At 34.5% G+C, this 19,525-nt stretch overlaps 1 protein-coding gene across 2 annotated transcripts in view; it reads right to left on the bottom strand.

Annotated features, from left to right (window-relative positions):
* Nucleotides 1-19,525, bottom strand: part of LOC114324789 (potassium voltage-gated channel protein Shab) — a 535,540-nt gene that overhangs the window by 81,798 nt on the left and 434,217 nt on the right. For both annotated transcript variants that reach the window (XM_028272636.2, XM_028272637.2), the window contains exon 8: nt 8,509-8,822. In XM_028272636.2, coding sequence (XP_028128437.1) covers nt 8,509-8,822 — 314 coding nt within the window. The remainder of the gene's footprint in view (nt 1-8,508; nt 8,823-19,525) is intronic.

Below are 19,525 nucleotides of genomic sequence, written 5' to 3'. Positions count from 1 at the left end.
AATCCATACAACGCCAGAGAACAAAATAACGGAAGGCGAGAAAATACACAAGATACCAATGGGCATAGGAATATCAACGACCACCAAAGAGGGCAGAATTCAGTAAACTGTGCAAGCCATAAGGAAGGTGAAGCATTACTAGCGACAGCTGTTGTACGCATAAGAGATGCGAAAGGAGATTCACACATAATGAGAGCATTAATCGACCAAGGGTCACAATGCGCATTTATAACGGAACAAGCTGCGACGACGCTAGGAACAACAAGGAAGCCTATACAGGCGACCATATCCGGGATAGGCTCGTCAGGAGAAAAAACAGCCAATTGGAGTATGAAACTTTTAATCGAAACTCATTACGAAAGTGACTTCGAGATGGAAATAGAAGCACTAGTATTACCGAAGATAACAAGGAATTTACCGGAACAGGATATAATTCTACCGGACTATAACGATAAAAATGCAATACTGGCAGATCCAAGATATTACAAGGTAGGGAAAATAGACTTACTACTAGGAGTAAAAGAATACAGTTACATATTGACAGAAGGGATGCACAGAATAAGTAATGGACTCCTGAGTCAAAACACCAAACTAGGATGGATAGTTTCGGGGATAGCACAAGAGAAGGAGACTACAAAAGCAGAAGTATGCTGTATGATATCCAGACAAGAGATGGACATACAAATAAAGAAATTCTGGGAATTAGAAGAAGTAAATCAGGAAACAAGTTTATCAGTAGAAGAACAAGAATGTGAAGAAATGTATCGACAGACAGTAAAAAGAGATGAAGACGGGAGATACGAAGTGAGAATTCCGTTTAAGGAAGACGTAACAAAGCTAGGAGAATCTAAGCAGCAGGCATTCGCCAGATTGATGCAACTAGAAAGAAAGTTTGCAAAAGACAAACAGTTAGAAGCGAATTACAGACAATTCATGGAAGATTATGAAAACCAAGGTCATATGGTAATAGCAGAAAACCAGGGAGATGGGTACTACCTACCTCATCATCCAGTCAGAAAAGAGGACAGTACTACAACGAAAATAAGAGCCGTGTTTGATGCATCAAGTAAAAGCTCATCGGCAGTAAGCCTGAATGATATTATGCACACAGGGCCGAAATTACAACAAGATTTGACAAATATACTATTACGATGGAGATCCAATAAGATAGCATACTCAGCGGATTTGAAAAAAATGTTTAGACAAATCGGAATGGCAGAAGAAGACCAAAAATATCAAAAAATTTTGTGGAGAAAGGACACAAAGGACCCAATACAAGAATATAACTTAACGACGGTGACATACAGCACGGCGGCAGCACCATTTTTAGCGTTGAGAACAATACAGCAATTACAAGAAGACGAAGGAGCTAGGTTCCCGTTGGCATCGAAAATTGTAAAAGAAAACATGTATGTAGACGATATACTAGGAGGAGCGGAGACAGTGCAGGAAGCAGAAATAGCCCAAAAGGAATTAATACAACTGTTCAGAAAAGGAGGTTTCATTCTCAGAAAATGGTTGAGCAACGAAGAAAAAATAATGGAGAACGTACCGGAGGAAATGAGGAACGTAGACTCCAAGGCATTCAAACAAGAAGAAGTACGGAAAACGTTAGGAATACACTGGTCCCCTAAAGAAGATATAATCACATTCAAAATAGGGATAACGACAGCAAAAAAAATAACGAAAAGACACGTACTGTCTGAAGTAGCAAAACTATACGACCCACTAGGGTGGATAGCACCTGTAGTAATTTAGGCGAAAATGTTCATACAGGAATTATGGGAGCAAAAAACCAGTTGGGATAAAGAATTAACTAGCAACCAACAAAGCAGGTGGAATACATACCAGGCGCAATTAGTAAATCTGGAGAAAATAACATTGCCCAGGTGGAACAACTTAAGCAAGACAAACAGAGTAGAACTACATGGATTTGCAGATGCATCTATGAAAGGATATGGAGCGGTAATCTACTCAAGGGTGTTAGGCCCAGAAATCAAAACGAATCTAATGATAGCAAAATCGAAAGTCGCACCATTGAAAGGAAAAACGACATTACCGAGGCTCGAGTTGTGTGCCGCGGTGCTATTAGCAAATTTAATGAAGAAAACCCTACAAGCATTGAATAGGGAAAACATTGAGGTATATGCATGGTCAGACTCAATGATAACCCTGGCTTGGATAAGGGGATCATCAAAAAGGTGGAAAATGTTCGTCGCCAACAGAGTAGAGGAAATAAGAGGCGTTATAGGACCGAAAAATTGGCATAAGGTAGATACGAAGGAAAACCCAGCGGACATCCTCTCACGTGGAAGTACAGCATCAGAATTATTAGAAGCAGAGCTATGGTGGAAGGGACCAACTTGGCTGACTAGTAACAAAACTTTAACGCAGGAATCAGAAGAAATACCAGAGACAAATGAGGAGGAAGTCAAAACGAAAATAACGGTGCACACGACAACGATAAAGGAGGACATATGCGAGAGATTCTCAAATTTAGAAAGAATGAGAAGAGTACTTGCATACTGTAGGAGATTTGCAGACAAATGCAGAAAAAAGAAGGACAGTGGACAAAGTCAGCTGACAGTCCAAGAATTAGAGGAAACGCTATTAAAGGTGATAAAGCACTCACAGCACGCCTACTTCAAACAAGAAATAAAGAATCTGGAGAAGAAACAGCAGTTAGACAAGAAAAATAAATTAGCGTCATTGGTACCATTCCTGGATAGACAAGGAATTCTAAGAGTCACCGGAAGACTGAGACACACGAATCTAAAGTACGGAGAAAAACATCCGATAATTTTGCCAAAGGATAGTGCATTAACAAAGTTACTTATAGCAGATAGTCACGCAAAAAATCTACATAGCGGATTACAACAAACACTACAGTATATAAAAAGGAAATACTGGATAATCAACGGCAGAAGAACCGTGAAAGATCATCTAGCAAAATGCTTAAGGTGCAGGAGGTATAAAAGCCAAGCAGCACAACAATTAATGGGAGATCTACCGAAAGACAGAGTGAACCCGAGTCATCCCTTTACTAACACAGGGATAGATTATGCCGGGCCAATAAAAATAAGTACCACGAGAGGCAGAGGACAGAGGAGCTATAAGGGCTACATCTCAGTATTTGTGTGTCTGTCAACGAAGGCAGTACACCTCGAAGTAGTAAGCGATATGTCTACGGATGCATTCATCGCGGCGTTCAAGAGATTTACGGCACGTAGAGGACAGTGCAACAACGTATACAGCGATAACGGAACCACATTCGTAGGAACAGCAAATTTGTTGAAAAAAGAAAATCAAAAAATAGATGACGAGATAAAACAAGGATTACTGGCACTAGGTACCCAATGGCATGTCATACCTGCATATGCACCACATTTCGGAGGACTATGGGAGAGCGCAGTGCGGATAATGAAATATCACTTGAAAAGAATCATCGGGGAAACAGTTCTAACATATGAAGAATTGAGTACGGTGCTGACACAAATAGAAGCATGTATGAACTCGAGACCATTATGTGGGTCAGCAGAAGACCCTGAAGGGAAAATAGCCCTGACACCAGCTCACTTCCTTATAGGGAGAGAAATTATATCACCAAATCGGGAAGAAGAGCTTACGACTTATTTGAAGATGCCGACGAGGTGGAGATTATTGGAGAAAATAAAAAGAGACTTCTGGAAAATTTGGAAACAGGAATACCTGCACCAATTACAACAGAGAAATAGATGGCATAAGGCGCACTCTAACATAAAAGAAGAAGAAATAGTTATAATAAAAGAAGAAGATACACCTCCAGGCAGATGGCCATTAGCGAGGGTAACAGAAACACACCCTGGAGCGGAGGGACTAACCAGAGTCGTAACAGTGAGAAAGGCGAACGGGAAACTGACAAAAAGACCCATACATAAACTAATACGACTGGAAGAAGAGAAACAGGAAAAGCCGAAGAAGGCAGCAGCACTAAGATGGAAGAAAATACTAGTAGCTATAATGTTTTTAACGATGTTAAAACCCATAAAGGCAGAACCGTATAAAATATATAATCCGGAACCAGGATTTTTCACAGAAGATCTTGGAGAGGTCGTTATAGACCGGGGAACATTTCGAATAAAGGTGTTACTAGAAAAGGGAAGAATTCGAACAGAGCACCAACTAATAGGAAATATGATACAAGGAGTACGAGAACTGTGTCAGGATATAAAAATCGTGAATTGTAAGGATATAATAGGGAAGTTAGAGGAAGGACAAAGAAAGGCGGAATCAGTAAGCGAGGGGTTGACAGTAGAAATAAAAGCAAGGGAAAGAAGAGGAATATTAGGAACAATATTAACCTCAGTATTTGGAGTCAATGACGAAGCCTACAGTAACATTGAAGCATTAGACAATAACCAAAAGGAGCTAATAAAGGGATCACAGCATCAAGCGAAGATAATGTTAGAAACAATAACATCAATCAATCACACAGAGAACAGGATAAACGAGCAAATGAACAAGTTTAACAAAGCACTAATCACAGGCCTACAAGAAATATCTAAAGGACTTAACGAAGTAGAAGACAAAGCACAGAGACTAGAAACCGAATATAGCACGTTGCGAATACAAACGATAGCGTTGCAAGTTATGGAATTCATAAACGAATATACTCAATTTTACGAGGGAATATTAAACCTTCACTATAACCACGGACACTTCATTGATATAGTGAAACCGGGTGAGATAACCAAATTGATAGAGAAAGCAGGGCAGATACTGCCACAAGGGGTCGAAATACGACGACAGCCCATTATAGAAACAGGAGTCAGTCATGACGACAGATATATAACAGTCATCGGCTATTTCATAGTGACAGGGAAAATTAAGTACAGCATGCTGAAAGTCACGGCCATACCACTTAACGTTGAGGGGTCGGTGTTACGCACATTTGTCGCCCCAAGGAATCTACTGGTCGTAGATTATAACACACTGCACTACTTCGAATTGACCGCAGAAGATAGGGAAAGATGTTTACTGTTGACAAAGACGCAGATAGCGTGCTCACCAACGGCTATAAGGAACATGGATACCCAACCAAACTGCATACTTGAAGAAATTTATGATCGATCTAAGAATAGCACATGTCCAGTGGTAGCCAGGACAATACAGACAGCTCAATGGAGTAAGATGGGTACCCCCAACCTCTGGCTCGTTATCACGCCAGTCACGATACACATATCCATTATTTGCGATGGAAATCGGAGCGAAAGAGTACTGGAACGAGTCACATTCCTGAAACTTTCACCCAAATGTATCGCCCAAACGAAAAATATTACATTACTCCCCACTAGCAGTGGGATGGAGAGAGCGGTAACAAGCTACCTGAAGGCGCCAATCACTCCCGTGGCCCAATTGGTGGCGAGGACACCCCGCAGGTTTAACATGCCTCTAAACACCTACCTGGACATACCAGGAGGAGAGCTACGTCACGCGTTACTTGAGGAGGAAAGTCTAGAACAAGAAATGACGCATACGCAGTGGCAATCGATTCCAGAATCTAATTGGCATTATTTTGTAGCCACCGGGACCATCACTATAATGGTAATTATTGGGATACTCACGTTATGGAAATACCGTCCTGTTGTACGACTATGTCGTTCAGGGAATCCACATACTCAGACTAACGAACAGGAAGTACCTGTATTAAGTAGTAATCGGCATAACAATGTACCGTCGACTTCAAAGGCCGACATCCCACTCTCCACATTTTCATCCAATTGCCCTAATTTTAATCTAGAGATAGAGTCGGACATTGATAGCTAGAGTACGGTTGGAAGATTGTTGATTATTCTTAAACTATTTATTTATTAACATGTTTGAATTTGACTATTTTATGTAATACTTATATGTAAACTTTGAGTATTGACACTTGGGCCAGTTTTTGCCCGATTCCGCAGTATGTCCAATATCAAATATTCAGTATTCATATCCGAAATTGGACAGTATCATTTTATCACCCAGTAGATCGAATGCATTTATTTGTTATTAAACACACACACGTAATTAATTAAATTACATACACATTTGGTCAATTATCAATAATATAATTTGGACATCAGCCAAAAGTTGCTGACATAAGATAAACAATTTACCTTAATTAGATACACAAAATCACGCGGGGCCCGTGTTTACATTGACCCAATTTAAACTTATATAAAACTAAGATCTCTTGTCTAGGAATTACAATTATTATTAATTCATTAACGCGAGTGATTGTCTTCAACGCTCATCATTTAAGTCTCTACTCAAAGTACCCCGGGTCAACATCCATAGTGTAAGTCTCATCAATAAACTCTGCTACTATTATTTGGTGTTTCCATCACAACTTAAAGACCATCTACACTGAGCCAACGCAGGGATATTGTTCACAACTGAAACTATATAAATAGTATAATGTCAAATGTTTAAGCAAATTTTGTGTCATAGCCAACTAGGCAGAATTTTGTTTGTTTGATTCATATTTTAAGCACCAACAACCTTAACTACGAATGTATTTGGATATCTCATCCAATATTAATACATTAAGGATCACGCTAAATTATTATGTATTTTTTTTTTCGAGAAATTACTTTTGATTGGATATTTTCACGGCTACCTAATGAAATTTTACGTAATTTTTGTTGCAATTAATGTTTGCTTAAACAATGACGAATTACTTACAAATTAAAGCACTTAGGTATAGGGAATGTTTAATAAATAAAAAAGTACCGTAAAATATAATTTTATTACAGTACTAAAATACAGGGTGTTCCATTTAAGAAAACTCAGAAAATACTCATTCCGAGTTTCGACCCACCCTGTATACTAAAATTAAACATTTCGCTATACTATTAGTGATTAACAGTAGTAGACTATATTAAAAATCGTTTGAACATAAAATAAAAATTTGATGTCAAATCACTAAAATTCTACAGGGTGTAGATTTTGCTACGAAATTAACAAAAAAACGTAATTAACTTTTAAACTACCCCGTTTAATATTACCAGACCATATATTTTAAGAAAGGAAACATCGAGGAGAATTTAAAAATGTAAAAATATACAGGGTGTTCCATTAAAAAAACATAAGTTTGTGTCACCCTGTCAATACAGACGACACTGTATATTTGAAAATATTTTTAAATTATGATCCTTTCTTTGCCCCACGTTTTACCTACATAACTTTTTTTCGTATCTCTTACGACAAACGAGTAATTGGACTTTGTCACACTAATGCCCCACCCTGTATAGTGGGGGCAAATTATATATTAAAAAAAATAGAGGGCTATAGAAATGTAGGAAGAGAACACGTTTCTTGGTAAAACATTCGTGATTGGACTCAGATATCAAATGCAAGATAATTCTTCCATGTTGCAGATGATGGAGAAGTCTTCGCAATGGTGACCGCCAACGTCGAATAATTCTGATATAGCACGTGAATAAAAAGACACAGAGAACAACTACCCAGTTTACACAAATATGTCATCTGATATGTGATTTATATTGTATAGGATAAAGAAAACAGAAAATTGCAATCATTGTTGAATATGAAGAAATATACCAATATCAGTTTAAGCCGGCCAATATTGATCTTTGCTTGCCCTAATAAGCCTAATCTCTAATATGTCAAACAATGAGGGTATTTTAACCCTTAAACGCCCAAGGGTGGGTAAAAAATATCCACCTAATGCGTATTCCCTTGTAACATATTTATTACGTGTTCCAAAATTTTTCAAAAATTATTTATTGTTAAAAATACAGCCCTTTATCGAATGTTAATTTAACTATACAGATATTTTTGAAAATAAAAGTAATATCTTAAGTTAAATATCGGTGGGCACAAAAAGTGCACCCTTAGTAAAGCTTGTTACTAAAGGTTTCTACAGTCGGAAAAATGAAAGAATACCCATGAACGAACATATAAAACACGCTGTATTTTCCTGTAACCGTGTCACAAAGAAAATTTCCCAGCGCAAGTACATGTAATAATAATTATTACATGTACTTACGCTGGCCAATTTTTTGTATGACACGGTGACAGGAAAATACAGCGTGTTTTATATGTTCGTTCATGGGTATTCTTTCATTTTTCCTACTGTATATAATTTCTCATTGGTAGGAACGTAATCCGTATAATTATCGACGTCTAATTACATAATTGATATCATTATCCGCCATTGAGGAGGCCGAAAGGAAGATTGTGGAGAAAATCGACAAATATGAGTTATTGACTTTTACTGGTATGTTAATTTTGATGTACATCGTAATTTTGTTGTAAGATTTGTAAATTGTTTATATTAATATTTTAGAAGATGCTGTGTTTAGCAAGCATAAGATTCTTAAGTTTAATCCATTTGCAACAACTCTCAATAAATATATTAGCTATTTTCGAGGTGGACATTTTTTTTTACCCACCCTTGGGCGTACATGGAACCTAAAAAAGGTTGGGCGTTTAAGGGTTAATGTAAAAAGGAAAAAGTGAACTTACCGACGGCGATATACACTCCTTGGGAGTACTAGGTATCAGCTGCGTTTCGTCTTGGGCTAGCGGTGCGACGCTCGGACCAACATGTTGGTATGGATCATCCATCATCATCCTCCTCTGGGAGGAAGGTGATCCTGGCATCGGTGGCCCTTCGTTGCTTGGAAGACAAGGCAGAGTGGAAGAATTGCTGCGCCGATGTCGATTCGGATAGTGCTCGAAATTTCTGTAGCATCCAGTGCCGGTCTGGCCCTGGTTGCGGCTTCCTGCCAACGATTCGCCCTCCGTGCTGTTGCCGTCAGCGTGAGACATATTGTGGCCTAACGAGACATTTGTCAGGTCTTGTTTGTTTTCTTTTTTTTTTTAGTTTTTTGATTTTTCAATGAGACCGGGCCATGCGTGCACTCACAGAGTAGTGGTCGAGGTTCGAGTTCACATACTGGCAGAATATTCTAATATATTGATTAATTTGGTTAAAGTAATAGTCCAATTGAGAATAGATTTAATTTAAGAGGATCGGTACGTATTGTCGGCTGCAATGCTATTCAAATGGGGATTCATTTTTTTCGAATCCTGAGAAAACTAATAAGTATTTTTGAAAAATTTAAACGCAGAAGGAAAGATTACGTTATTAGCGAGGGCCAAAAGTCCCTGAGAACTTCTACAATGTTTATTTTATTAAGTTACATAGGTGAAAAACTAAGAGAAAATTTAGTGTGATTTTTAATTTCAAATATATCATTCAAAATAAACTTTTTATTTATTCTAAGGGACTTTCGGCCCTCGGTAATAATTTAGTCTTTCATTCTGCGGTTAAATTTTTCAAAAATATTTATTGGTTTTTTCAGGATTCGAAAAAAATGAACACAATGCCGTGGCAATATTTTCCAAATCTATCTTTGTCTTACAACGCATTCAGCCGAATATAATATTGTCAGCATATATTGTCAGTCAGACACTGACAATCAGTGACAATTTTAAATATTTGACATTGCATCGGGAATATGTTGAGTTATTGATTAAATATTATTGATATTGTGTATTTGATAAATAATTGATTTAAGACGTGAACTTAGTAAAAAGTTATTTATTGTGTATTATTTGTGGAAGATCCAAGCAGAGAATACATCAGGATAAAATATTCTGTGATCCAAGTATTTTGTTGTTAAAGATGTTCAAAATTGTAAGCGTTCCATAACAATATATTATTAAAAAATCACTTTAACACTTTTCCTCTTTTCTCGATTGAGTATTAGTCTTTGTTGTACAAATAAATTATTACAATCAATGAATACATAGTTAGTGAAAAAATTATCACATTTATTAACTGAATTAATAATTTGCAATTATAAAAATAACAGTTATCCAAGAACATTCAAAACCCATCTCTTTAAATTAATGATGACATTTTCAAGTAGAATGACATTCTAGTAATGTTTACATATCCATAGCAGTGTGCATTTTACTACACGTAATTTGCCGTGTAAAGACAGAAAAAGTAGGGATACACGTAAAATATTTGCGAATTATGTACCCATAGCCTTAAATAGAAATATTACTAAAACGGAATTGAAGTGTATAGTTATGTATATCAGTTTTTGTAAAAAACAAATGTATTTTGGCACATTTATTGAAGCGTATATAATGGCCATGTATTATTTTTCCCTGTAGTAAAATTCCTAGGTGAGCGTTACGGAAAGAAAGCGCTATACGCTATAGGTATATAATATATACCGTAGGCCCAAAATAAGAATGACGTAACTACAAAAAGCCAAATTTCTCAGGAGAGCAAAAAAAACGATTTTTAAATATTTAAAATAGGGATTAAATGAGGAGCGATCGTCCAGAAGCATCGGTATGGCGTTTATTCTTACAATGATGGCTTTTATTTTTATCCCTATTGGTTCGAATTTCATTATCTTAATTTAATCCCCCACTTGCAACCCTTTTAACAGTTGCGTAAAATTTACTTTTTACTTTTTACATTATTCATCTAAAATTTTTTTAAATATTTAAAATAGTGATTAAATAAAGAGTAACCGTCTGGAACATTGGTATGGCCTTTATTCTTACAATGATGGCTTTTAGTTTCATTCCTATTGGTCGAATTTCATTATCTTAATTTAATCCCCCCATTTTCAACCCTATCTACAGTTGCGTCATTCTCGATTTTAAAATTTTTCTGTACAAATAAACTATTTTTAAATATTTAGTTTACTGCTTATTCTTACAGCGATGGCTTTTATTCTCATCCCTATTGGTCCGAATTTCATTATCTTAATTTATTCCCCCCATTTTCAACTCTATTTAAAGTTGCGTCATTATTGATCTAAAAACATGAGATTAGATATATAAAACATGGAAAGATGACTTATTATCCAAGGAGAGGTAGAAAGCCGAAGATCATGAGGAACATGGATCGACCAAATTACAGGAATGTGCATAAGTGAAAAGAAATGACCAGAGAAAGAGATTTTTGGAGACGCAAAATAGGTACTCTACATTACATCATCACGAAAATGGGCGAAGTTCCCAAAGGCCATAAAAATAAAAAAAAAACATCATCACGATGACTACTACACTCCCTTCGGGGACTCATGACTAAAGCAATAGATTTATATGAGGATACTAGTGGAACAAAAAAGGGAGGCAGAATCTTACAGCAAGAAATTTAAAAATTACCAAAATAGAAATAGAATATGTAGAATATTAACTTGGAGTTTTAATTCATAGTACAAATATGAGACTTAGATTGGCATAACGGTTGTTAAACGGAATGGATAAAATAAAAGGTAAGTGGTTGTTTTTCAAAGTCTGTAAGTGGTATTTCAAATGTTAAATTTGTTGTTTAATTAGAACCATACAAACCATACAATCAACCAAGAAGGGTTATAAGTGGAGTAGGTAACCTACAAAATCAATTAAAATTTTATTCTGCTATTTGTAACGACATTTTTTGTTTTTAATTTTAATTTATATTGTTTACGATTTTTCGATTATTTTTTTCGCGTTTTTTTTATTAATTTTTTATTAACTCCGTTGATATTGCAATTTGTTCTATTGAACCAAAGTTTACTTTGTATTACCTTTTTGTTATTCAAAGATTCTTTTGGTCTTTAATTCTTTTAGCAAACTGTAATTACTTTAATATTTCGAACTTAGAATGCGCCAAAAAGAATGACTAAAAAAGAAAAAACTTGACAGAGCTGCGTAAAATGGTCTGTTATCCAAATCTCGACTTACAGATATGAATAAAGGTCACAAAATATTGCGTATTTTCTTTAACTCTACACAAAACATCGATGCTATTGGCAAAAATGTTATATAAGATACCTGAGAGTGAAGCAAGCACATAAAATTGATCATAAATAGATAAAAACCAATCACCGTACAAACAATAAACATTTTGTAAGGCACTAAATACGTACGCATCTTCTACGTATTGATTCAATAGGTATTGTTAAGCGGACGAAAACGGATATAAAAAACTTTCAGCGAAAGGTAAGAACACTTTTCATAAAGGCACAGAAATATCAATCTTGCAATGCAATGGAAAGGACAACACCAAGGTATGGAATATACCAAGGGGCAGAAAAGATGAAAAAATAAAATACTTTATATTACCTGAAACCTGGATAGAACACTTAAATAGACTGTAGCACGATACAAATAAAACAGGAAACATAAAACAGAAACATGAAACAAAATGAAAAGCAGAACAAGGCCAGAAATTGATGGTATCAATAACGAGTATTGAAATCAACTTATTAAGTACGGTAAGCCAGAGATCGTCACAAAACTAACGAAAATATATCAAAAAATAATAAGATATGGTACCATATCAGAGAGAATAATGGAGAACAAACATAACAATACCAATATACAAAAAAGTAGTTCAACTGACCCACATAATTACAGAAGAGAGTAACGTTGCTTCAGTTTACATCAAAAGCATTAACACAAATCTTGTCCCAGAAGAATAATTAACACCGTTGGTATATCAGAAGAACGACCAGGATTCACGACCAATAGATTTACCTACTAGACCAGAGCGCATCTGTAAAAATATTAGTACATTTGGACGTTGAGAGGTGACTCAAATTTTTTTCCAGAAATTGCCTGAAAATAACTCAAATAATAATATTTGAGTGATCCTCCCTCTCAAAAATGTACGGAACATTGTTTAAATAATAAAAATCCCAAAAAATGAAGGAAAAATTCAATTTTTTTCTTTGTTTTTTAAATATAACTTTAAAAGTGTTCATTTCCGAGAAAAGTTGTACCGACATAAACGTTGCGTAATTAAATTTCCTACAATATAAAATTGGTTAAAAATTTAAAAAATAGTCAGCCTTGTTGCAAAATGGCAATAATTGCGAAAAAACCATACAAAAACAAGTATTCGCATTTTACGTTTTTAAACCATTTATGCTGTACTTAGCACCTTCATATTTCACCCAGACAAACTTTGTTATACAGTTAACTAACACTGTAAATTTCATTAAGATCGGTTCAATAGATTTTGCAAAATAAATTTTGCAATCCAGTTTTCGCAAAAAAATTCATTTTTTCAAAATGTTACAGGACTGAAAATAAAGCAGATAGCAAGTTGAAATTTTTTTTGCTTATAGAAGTGTACTGTACCTTTCATTTTCAATTTGCAAAATTAAAATCGATTAACTACCACGGCGTCAGAATTTTTTTTAAATATACATTAATTATTGGTGCTACGCTCAAAACAGCGGATAGTTTGCTCTGATTGGGCATTCCAATGACCTTTGATAATGATTGATACATTTTAATTTTTATTAGATTTCGATATAAATAAATACATATGTTTATTGCAAAATAAAAACACATACTCTATCCTTTGAAATAACACTTTTATTAGCAAAGACTTTCTTTGTTCATATATTTTAACTTAGAGAATAAAAGTTTATTATTTTTAAACATATCCAATTGTTTAAACAATATTTCACAAACAATAATAAAATTAGTTTGATTTTTGTGGAATTAAAATATTAAAATACAACAAAATATAGAGTAAGAAAATAATACATATATTAGATAAAGATTGGAATACATTTTGGTGGAAATCAACTTGTGTGAATCGAACACCGCTGTCCTGCGAGTAGCACCAAAAATTAATGTTTATTTAAAAAATTTACTGACGCCGTGTTAATTAATCGATTTTAATTTTGCAAATTGCAAATGAAAGGTATAGGACATTTCTTTAAGCAAAAAAATTCTACTTGCTATCTGCTTTATTTTCAGTCCTGCAACATAAAAAAATGAATTTTTTTGCGAAAGCTGGATTTCAAAATTTATTTTGCAAAATCTACTAAACCGATCTTAATGAAATTTACAGTGTTGTTTTACTATATCATAATGTTTTTTTGGGTAAAATATGAAGGTCCTAAGTGTAGCATAAATGATTGAAAAACGTAAAATGCGAATACTTGTTTTTGTATGGTTTTTATCGCAATTATTACTATTTTGAAACAAGGGTGACTATTTTTAAAATTTTTAACCAATTCTATATTGTAGAAAATTTAATTACGCAACTTTTATGTTAGTACAACTTTTCTCAGAAATGAACAGTTTTAAAGTTATTATTAAAAAACCAATAAAAAATTGAATTTTTCCATCATAATTTGACATTTTCCTTTTTCATTTGAGTAATTTTCAAGCAATTTTTGCAAAAAAATTTAAGTCACCTCTCAACGTCCATCTCAAAACAGATGCGCCCTGGACTATACAGCGACGCAATTCAAAGAAACACGTAATCCAAATCATACAACAGAAAAATGTCAATAAAAACACATAGCAATAATCTGGGGTCTTAAACATCTCAATAAAATAAGAATAAAATCATAACATCGGCTCACTAACGAAGTAAACGTATCGGCAGTAATCAGGCAGTGGAATAGCCTCAGGTCGGACCTCTTTAGCATGATCATAAACAAGCTGATAAAAAGCGCAATTAAATCCAACATTGGTCACAAAATGGAAAACCGATCTTCAAGTATCCTCTATTAATGCGGATATCTACGACCGTTGTTGATGGCATTTCAAAGAACGTCACACAGCTTTTTAGTTTCAGTGTACACCTTTATAATGTCGAGCAAAAAGTGGTTCTCCTCGAGACATTCAGATATATAGCCCTTCAGAGCGCAATTCTTTAAAATACCCTAGCTATCTAGGATAAGTGAATTTTCTGCGGTGGTATATTGTTGATAATAACGTTGGCGCATGCTAAAACTTAACATTCTACAGAAATTTAAACTCAAAAAATACCTAAACATTTTTCTTATGAATGACAGCTAGCAATTAAATTTGATTAAGCTCACATATCCTTTTGTAACACACAATAATCAGAGAAAGCTGCAGCAATTAAACGCAAAGCTGCCACATTTCACATTTCGCTAACTCAGACGTTTTGATGCCGTAGAACCCTCTATACTCCCTTTTTTTAACTAAAAAAGTTTGAAGTGTTGACCTCGCGTTGAAATGTTTACACGAAAATTCATTAAATTTTCTGCCAGTATGCTTTGGTGAACCTCGACTCTAGAGCAGAGAACGTAACATTTACAGAAATTTAAAGCTTGTCGGGGAAAAAATTTTAATAAGATAACTGAAAAAATGTGTTGTGACAAGAGTGCTCAATTTTTTATGTAGTATGCGTTTTACAAGTTTCAACAAAAGCGATTGACATGCTTCTTTTTTTGAACTTTACGAACTTTAGGTGTACGTGTTTTGTATTTTTTATGAATGTCTGCGATTGTCTTCGTTTTCACCAATAAGGGCGCACTTTTCACCTGTTAAGAAGACAGCACAGTCTTAGCACAGGTGTGAAACAAAGACGTGCAAATCTAAAGCAGGGACTCTGACAAATCTTGTTTTTATTTATTACTTATTTAAAACATTTTTACAGTTTAATTAATAAAAATAAAATTATTAGGATTTGAACTAACGTTTTATTTATTTCTCTTCAAATAAACAGCATTAGAACAGCCTATTTGGTAAAGGTGTCCTACGTTAGTTGTTATGGAAAATGTTAAAAATCTGAGATAATTTTTTGGCTGATTCAAGGTCATTCAAGGCCAGGAATGCGACTTCCGTTTATCAGTGAATATAATCTCATACATCACATTCCGGTGAGTAGTTTAAACTTAACTCTAAATGAGCCAAAATTTACTAAAAAAGAACCTTTGTGTTTTTTGACGTTTTAGGATAAGAAATAATATAAGACACCACCACTAAATAGAGCGTTCTATACTTTTTAGTATGATTTTTTTACTAATTTCTATATTAATGTTTTTTCTAAACCCACAACATTCGCTTCTAGAATAGGACAAATTCCTCGAAACGTCCTCAAAATTGGACTATAAGAAACAGATCTTATTCATGTAGTAAATATATTTACTCATTGCAATGATGTTTGGAAAGGATATTAAAAAAGAAAAGAAAGAATGATATCTAGTACTAAGATAAAATGAAATTAAAAAAATGTAAGTAGAATTATTCTACCTACATTTTTTTAATTATTGTACGGGAGCCCAAGCGGGGATTTTTGCAGTTACTCGAGCGCGTCAGATTATCATATGGGGAGAAACCTGGTACCCTGCAGATGTACCTCTACCATATATTGGCTCTTAACACAGGGGAGTTCGTTAAGGGGGGCTCGGAAAAAATCTATTCTTAAAAAAACTCGAAATTGTCAGATTAAGATAAGGTAAGTGAAGTACATGCAAAAGAGTGTATATTTAAAAAATCTGACGATTTGAGCCGGGCGTAAGGAAATGGGTGAGTCCCAAAGTTTCACAAGAAAAAGCGAATATTTCGCAAAATGAATGACAGATCGAAAAACTAAAAAATATGTGCTCAATATTTTTTAAAAATCTATCGAATGATTCCAAACACGACTTCCCACGGAGAGGTGTGGGGGGTAAATTTAATATTTTAAATACGAATCCTGCGATATTTCGCGAAATGGACACCAGATCGAAAAACTGTAAAATACACTTATTCAATATTTTTGAAAAGTCTCTCGAATGGCACCAAACACGACCCCCCACGGAGGTAGGATGAAGGGTTACTTTAAAATCTTAAATGGGAGTCTCCATTTTTTATTGCAGATTTGGTTTCCTTACGTAAAAATAAGTAACTTTTATTCGAAACATTTTTTAGAATTATGGATAGATGGCGTTATAATAAAAAAAACGATTGTTGGAAATGGAAAATTAAATTAAAAAATGGCAAGCGCCCACTAAAATGGAAAACTTTACTTAACTTTTTTTGGTTTTAGGACCTACTCTTCATAACCCAATAGGTCCCCATAACGCTCGAGTTACTGCACATTTAGCATACTTTGCGCCCCTACCATTATTTTTTAATAGAAACCGTATTATACGGTTAAATGTATCTTCATACTCTCATATTACTATTTTCATCCTATTGATATCTTCTCTGACTGGTTCTACCCGTTTGCACATTGATCTCCCTCTTTGATTTTCTGATTTTCTTATTTAATTTAGTTCCATTTTTCTTCTCCATTGATCTGATTATTTATTTATCTCTTTGCTAAATATGGATATTTTTGTCCAACATTTCTTCTAAGGATCTTACTTTTTGTTAGTCTTATCTTATCTTCGTCTCTATTTATCAGTCACATTGCCTCTGCTGCATATGTTATGACAGGTCTGAATCTTATGTATTTAGTAAATATTAAATACTACAAAAGTGAAGGTAAGCCAATTGTATATGTACAAAGAACCCATCTACATGTAGGAACACTACGCCTAACTGCTTTTTATATGATAATGGTGAAGGATTGTTCAAACTGATTTCAAAAGTGAAAATGTTGTTTATCACAGACGGTGGTGGGCAAATAGGTGCCATACCCATTGCTCTTTTGATTTCCACATCAGGTGTCAAGTTGGGAGATCCCATGATGACATCAATGCAGAACATTACGAAAAATGCTTTAAAGGACCAATATTGATCCCCAATTTTCTTTGTTGACTTGGTTATCATGGTTGACAGAAAAAAATACCATTTGTAACGTTAATATCGCATCTTTGACAAGTTACTGCAAAAATGTGGACATATTTCCATAACTCTTCAGTTATATCATCCAGACTTAAATCCTACAGTAATAGTTTGGGCCAAAATAAAATGGAATTGCAAGAAAAATGTTAATTTGACGTTAGGAGATGTAAAATTGTTGGTGGAACCATAGGCGTAACCAGGGGGTTTTGGGGGTTGTAACCCCCCATTGGGATGTACTTTGAGCTCTATACGCTTAACACCATAGCCCTCAGAGACCTTCCAGTAGTTGTAACCCCCCCCCTTTCAGGTAGTTGTAAGCCCCCCCTTAGGATCATCCTGGTTACGCCTATGGGTAGAACAGGCCTAAGCTAAAGAAACTCTAGATAATTAGAAGAAAATGTGTGAACATGTTGCCAAAGTCCAAAATATACACATAATTTAGCTCTCCAGGCCGTGAAGGCCCATAGCTTGGTTTAATATTATTCTTCATTCTTTGGGATTTTAGGTTCTTCTGTGTATTTTCTTTTTTTTTTCTCCTATTCCTTTCGTTAGTATTCTTTTGTATAGACTCGTGTTTGGAATCCTTTGGATATGCCCCAACCATCTCAGTATTTGTGCTTTTATATTCCTGCGATATTTTTTTCTCAATACATTATCTCGCTATAGTACTATATTTGGTCTTTTTATCCACATTTCATTCCATGGCTTTCCTCCAAATATTTTCCTGAGAACTTTCCTTTTCCACATGTCTTTTATGTCCGTGTCCATGTTTCACTGGCATATAATGGTATATGTCCTATTACTCTCTTATATTCTTATCTTAATTCGTCTAGATATGTTTTTACTTCTTTATAACTTGTTTAAAGCAAATGTAATGATTACCAGGCATAATTTATTTGATCATACTCTTTCTTTTGTGAATTCTATTAGAAAATGACCATTTTCGTTCGCCACTTCATGCAAACTATATTTTCCTATGATTGGTGCATACGTATATTTCTACTTTTCTTTCTTTTGCGTTAGCACCACTTGCGTTAGCACTATTTTCACATTGTATTTGGGATACTTTTCGAATACTATATCTATTTAATTATAGAAGTTTTTCTTTATTTTTATGGTTTTCAATTCAATCGGTGCATGTATGTTTTTAAACGTTATTTTTTGGTATTTTGCCCTTATTCTAAGTAGGCATATTCTCCCTGAAATTGGTTGAAGTCACCGATTAAATTCATATTTCAACTTTTTATTTACCACAAATTCTTTGTTTAACATTATATTTTTCCTCAGGTATTGAAAAATAAATAGGCATTTTTTTCCATTTAGTTTTGCCCTAATTGTTACATTTCTTGTAGTGTCTATTTCTAATTTATATTTTTTGGTTGATAGTTAATAGAAAATTTAATAGCGAAAATATCTCAAGTGAGAGATAAATGCCAACAACTAAAGAATATTCTGGTACATAACTTTAAAATTAGTTGGAAGAGTTTTCCATTATGTTTACCTGACAACGTAATTTAATAATAATCTCTCACAAAAATACGAAATTCACAAACTTATCCAATTTACCTTTTTCAAAGGTTGCAGTGTAAACCTATTTATATTCCAAATTAGTTTTAAAGCTTACACTTCGTGAATGCATAAATTTGTAACCGTTGTTAACATAATCAATACACGGAAGGTGTAACAAATGGTGTAGCCATATTCACTGACGGCAATTTTGATAGTTTCAATTAAATTAGTTGTGAAAACTTTTGATTTGATTCCTTTCCCTTATTTAAATAGTAAACGATTTGTTTACTTGTTGTTTCACTATATTCTCTTAACCAAGAAAATAGAGGTTGCTATATATTCGTTCCATCAACATGCGTTCGTCTTTGCGGATGACATGGTCATCTTAGTCCACAGAAAATTTAAGAGCAGAGACTGTGCTCTGACTGTAGATACAGAATGGTCATAAAATGTAAGACTTAAC

Source organism: Diabrotica virgifera, chromosome 7 (assembly GCF_917563875.1).
Source record: "Diabrotica virgifera virgifera chromosome 7, PGI_DIABVI_V3a".
Taxonomy (NCBI): Eukaryota; Metazoa; Arthropoda; class Insecta; order Coleoptera; family Chrysomelidae; genus Diabrotica; species Diabrotica virgifera.
The sequence above is the reverse complement of the archived record's forward strand: the minus strand, read 5'-3'. Positions and strand labels throughout refer to the sequence as shown.